We start from the raw sequence: 4,192 nt of genomic DNA, 5'->3' as shown, positions 1-4,192 counted from the left end.
GTTTGTTTTGTTACATATATCAGGTCTGGGCAAGAATATGGTATGTCCTTGCTGAACATTTCGTAGCTGCTGGTAGCCATCATGATGAAAAGATTGCAATGTATGCCATAGATTCTCTGAGGCAACTGGGGATGAAATATTTGGAACGTGCTGAGCTCACCAATTTCACTTTTCAAAATGATATTCTCAAACCGTTCGTTATCATCATGCGGAATACTCAAAGTCAGACCATAAGGAGCCTAATTGTTGACTGCATCGTTCAGGTTGCTTGCTTAGTCTTTTCTAAATTCTAATATTAATATGTTTCCTGGAATTTTGTCATTCGGTAGTATGCAGCCATTTTGTCAGCAGGTAATCAATGTTTTTTTTATATAGATGATAAAATCTAAAGTTGGAAGTATAAAATCGGGATGGAGGAGTGTTTTTATGATATTCACAGCAGCTGCAGATGACGAAGTTGAATCGATAGTTGAGAAATCATTTGAGAATGTTGAGCAAGGTGACAAACTGTCAATCAAACTCTTGCACCTGTATCCCAGTTTTAGTATTTTTTTTCTCACTTTTTAGTTTCGATAAATGTTTGTGTAACCACTTGTTTGTTTGCAGTTATTCTTGAACACTTTGATCAAGTGATCGGAGACTGCTTCATGGATTGCGTCAACTGTCTCATCAGGTTTGCCAATAACAAAGCTTCAGACCGTATAAGCCTGAAAGCTATTGCCCTTCTCAGAATATGTGAGGATCGGCTTGCAGAGGTATGTTTTCAAGCCAAATTTTACCTGATAATTCAGCGTTGTATTTTTCTATTATAACTTCGATCCTATGCTCGACACTCCTTCCCGTTCGTATCTACTTTTCGGCTGTCTTCTAGCTCCCTCACTTCCTTTTTAGTTCTCCCTCTGTAACTACATGTGCTCATTTGCCTAGCGTATGATGATTCTCAGGGACTTATACCTGGTGGTGTTCTCAAGCCCGTTGATACCAATGAGGATGAAACTATTGATGTGACAGAGCATTACTGGTTTCCGATGCTTGCCGGTTTATCCGATCTCACATCTGATTTTAGGCCCGAAGTTAGAAACTGTGCTCTGGAAGTGTTGTTTGATTTGCTGAATGAAAGGGGAAAAAAGTTTTCGACACGTTTCTGGGAGAGTATCTTCCGTCAGATCTTGTTTCCAATTTTTAATCATGTGAGTCATGCTGGAAAGGAAAGCTTAATATCTTCTGGGGATGTAAAATTTCGTGAAACAAGCATTCATTCCCTTCAGCTCCTCTGCAATCTCTTCAATACGTTCTACAAGGTACTGATGAAGCTTTCTTCGTTTGCTCCCTTTGTGCTCATCTCGTCCATTATTACTCAATTAACTTTCAGACTTATTGCAGTACTTGTCATGTTTACTACATGAAATCGTACAGAAAATTTTGCGTAACATGTAGCGTTGAAACATATTATTGCGTGCTGCAAATTTGACCCTTCGAATTTTTTACCTTTGGAGCAGGAAGTTTGTTTTATGCTGCCTCCACTTTTAAATTTGCTCCTAGACTGTGCGAAGAAATCAGATCAGACAGTTGTCTCAATTTCTTTAGGAGCATTGGTTCACCTGATAGAGGTTGGAGGCCACCAATTTAGTGAGGGCGACTGGGATATGCTCTTGAAAAGCATTAGGTAACCATCTTTCGTTACAAACTTTTATCTTCAATTGTTGAATCTAACTTTTTCTTTCACTTGCCAGAGATGCATCATACACAACTCAACCGCTGGAGCTGTTGAATGCTTTGAGTTTTGACAATCCGAAAAAGAACTTAGTTCTGACAGGAGAAATAGAGGCCGATGCCTCTGAGTCTCCAAGAGGTGATCCTAATCCGGATGATATTAAAGATAATGGGAAAGTTTCTGCTCAGGCATCTCCAAGGATTGGTACTCATGGTGCTTCCCTAGAATCTGGGATACAGTCTAAGTCTGATGGTTCTGAAGGTTGCCTCTTAACTCTGTAGAACTTTGGATTCCGTTATGGTGTTGGAAAATCATCTCTAGTTACGTAGGACATGTCTGGCCTGATAAACTATCTATAAGAAAATTGAATTTATACAATGCCATGTTTTTTTAACCTTTATGTTTCCCATTAAAGGTCGACCATCCTCATCTGGAAGGGCTCAAAAGGATGGGGATGATGTGAATCTGCAGCGGAGTCAGACTTTTGGTCAAAGATTCATGGACAATCTCTTTCTTAGGAATCTCACATCTCAACCAAAAAGCTCTACTGCAGAAGTGTCTGCTGTACCCTCTTCTCCATACAAGGTATTTTGCATATGCCCACTCCCTGGCTTTTTATCCATTTGATATATCTTTGCTAATTTACACTCTTCACTGGTCATTCCTTTTTTTTGTCACAGTTCTTTTGTTTCTCCAAGTAAATATGATAGACATTGAAATTTCTTTACTAATTACTTTCTTCTGTAGCATGAGGATCCTATAGAGCCTGACAGCAGAGAAGAAGAGAGCCCAGCTCTGGGAACTATTAGAGGCAAATGCATCACACAAATACTATTACTCGGAGCGATCAACAGTATCCAGGTATTTTGATGTCTTCTCTGCTTTGCTACGATGTATGATCTTAAGCAGACACTCTTATTCCTCAACCCCTGATCCCCAATAAGCTTAAGAGGAAATGTGCCGGGTGTTGTGAACTGACAGTTGCATCTTTCCTGTTTGATGTTAAATCTGCAGCAAAAATACTGGAGTAATTTGAAAACACCACAGAAGATTGCGATTATGGACATCTTATTCTCTTTCATAGATTTTGCTGCTTCCTACAATTCATATTCTAATCTTAGAACACGTATGAATCACATTCCCGCGGAGAGGTTGGTGACTGAGCCTTTGGACTGAGTAATAGATATTTTTCCTCCTTACATAGAATTTGAACTATTCATTATTTACAGGCCACCTTTAAACCTTCTCCGGCAAGAGCTGGAAGGAACCACCATATATTTGGACGTCTTGCAAAAGACAACTTCTGGGCTTGCAGATGATGCATCTAACACGGAAGATAGACTAGAAGGTGCAGCGGAAGAAAAATTGGTATCGTTTTGTGAACAGGTGCTGAAAGAAACATCTGAGCTGCAGTCCACTTTGGGGGAGACTACAAACATGGATGTTCATCGGGTACTGGAGCTGCGTTCTCCCGTCATTGTGAAGGTAATACATCTTAATTGCTTACACATTTGTCACTGAGACTACAAATTTTTTGATAGGAAGGATAATTTTCTTATGTCATCTTGTTTCAGGTTTTGGAAGGCATGTGCTTTATGAACAACACGATATTCAGGAAGCACATGAGAGAGTTCTACCCTCTGCTGACGAGACTTGTCTGCTGCGAACAGGCAAGTTACTGAATTCCTTTACTTAGTATACCCCAGCTTTGGCTTCGCTTTCTTGTATAATTTTTACACACACCTGAACTTGGTTTTTGAGTACGTTTCGAGCTTTTGAGCCATACATAATATTCTTTTGTCTATAATGATAATCGGTGGATCTAACCCCATGAGTTTTCTCTTGCAGATGGACATACGAGGTGCACTAGCCAACCTTTTCAAAGCACAATTGAAGCCACTTTTGCAACAGTAAAGGATATATACCCCAGGATATTGTGGCAAGCTTAAACACTCTCAATGTCATTTACTGCCCACAGTTTGGGTTGTTTTTTTTCCTACATTGGAATGATTTTTCTCCTGATTAGAGAGCACATCCCAATTAAATTGCCAGTGGTACTCATACCATATCAGTTGCTTTTTCTTGCTCGTATCTTATATTCGCGTCAAACTGAAAACCTCAAATTTTAAGGCATTTTTGGTTGATTCTATAAGATGTTGTTCGTACCGCCTTTAGTTTTAAGTATCCTAAAAAAGTATCCTTTGGTCACAGTACTGGTTGTTTCATTGACATTGTAGACTTGAATCGTGTAATTTAGTTTATTAGTTTCGATCAAACACTGCTTTCCCTTGTCGATTTCGAATTTGCATTTTTTAGCAGTTTATGTGAGTGAGTACACGATAACTAAAATCATGTGTAAGAGTGTAACGATTTACTAAGATGATCTGAACCAGCTCGTACGCATCACAGCGTTTGCATTTGGTTGTTCATATGCGATCCCCAGTTTAGGCGTCTACAAATGAGTGGCAAAGTTGTCTT

At 39.3% G+C, this 4,192-nt stretch overlaps 1 protein-coding gene across 1 annotated transcript in view; it reads left to right on the top strand.

The window, feature by feature from the left end:
- Positions 1-3,924, top strand: part of LOC109124444 (brefeldin A-inhibited guanine nucleotide-exchange protein 5-like) — a 7,149-nt gene extending 3,225 nt beyond the window's left edge. Inside the window, exons 4-15 of the mRNA XM_010504735.1 lie at positions 24-263; positions 376-499; positions 607-755; positions 945-1,301; positions 1,500-1,666; positions 1,734-1,975; positions 2,130-2,299; positions 2,462-2,575; positions 2,729-2,865; positions 2,944-3,199; positions 3,289-3,384; positions 3,563-3,924. Of these exons, the coding sequence (XP_010503037.1) occupies positions 24-263; positions 376-499; positions 607-755; positions 945-1,301; positions 1,500-1,666; positions 1,734-1,975; positions 2,130-2,299; positions 2,462-2,575; positions 2,729-2,865; positions 2,944-3,199; positions 3,289-3,384; positions 3,563-3,628 (2,118 nt within the window). The 3' untranslated portion in view covers positions 3,629-3,924. The remainder of the gene's footprint in view (positions 1-23; positions 264-375; positions 500-606; positions 756-944; positions 1,302-1,499; positions 1,667-1,733; positions 1,976-2,129; positions 2,300-2,461; positions 2,576-2,728; positions 2,866-2,943; positions 3,200-3,288; positions 3,385-3,562) is intronic.

This window comes from Camelina sativa, chromosome 4, assembly GCF_000633955.1.
Source record: "Camelina sativa cultivar DH55 chromosome 4, Cs, whole genome shotgun sequence".
Lineage (NCBI taxonomy): Eukaryota > Viridiplantae > Streptophyta > Magnoliopsida > Brassicales > Brassicaceae > Camelina > Camelina sativa.
The sequence above is the reverse complement of the archived record's forward strand: the minus strand, read 5'-3'. Positions and strand labels throughout refer to the sequence as shown.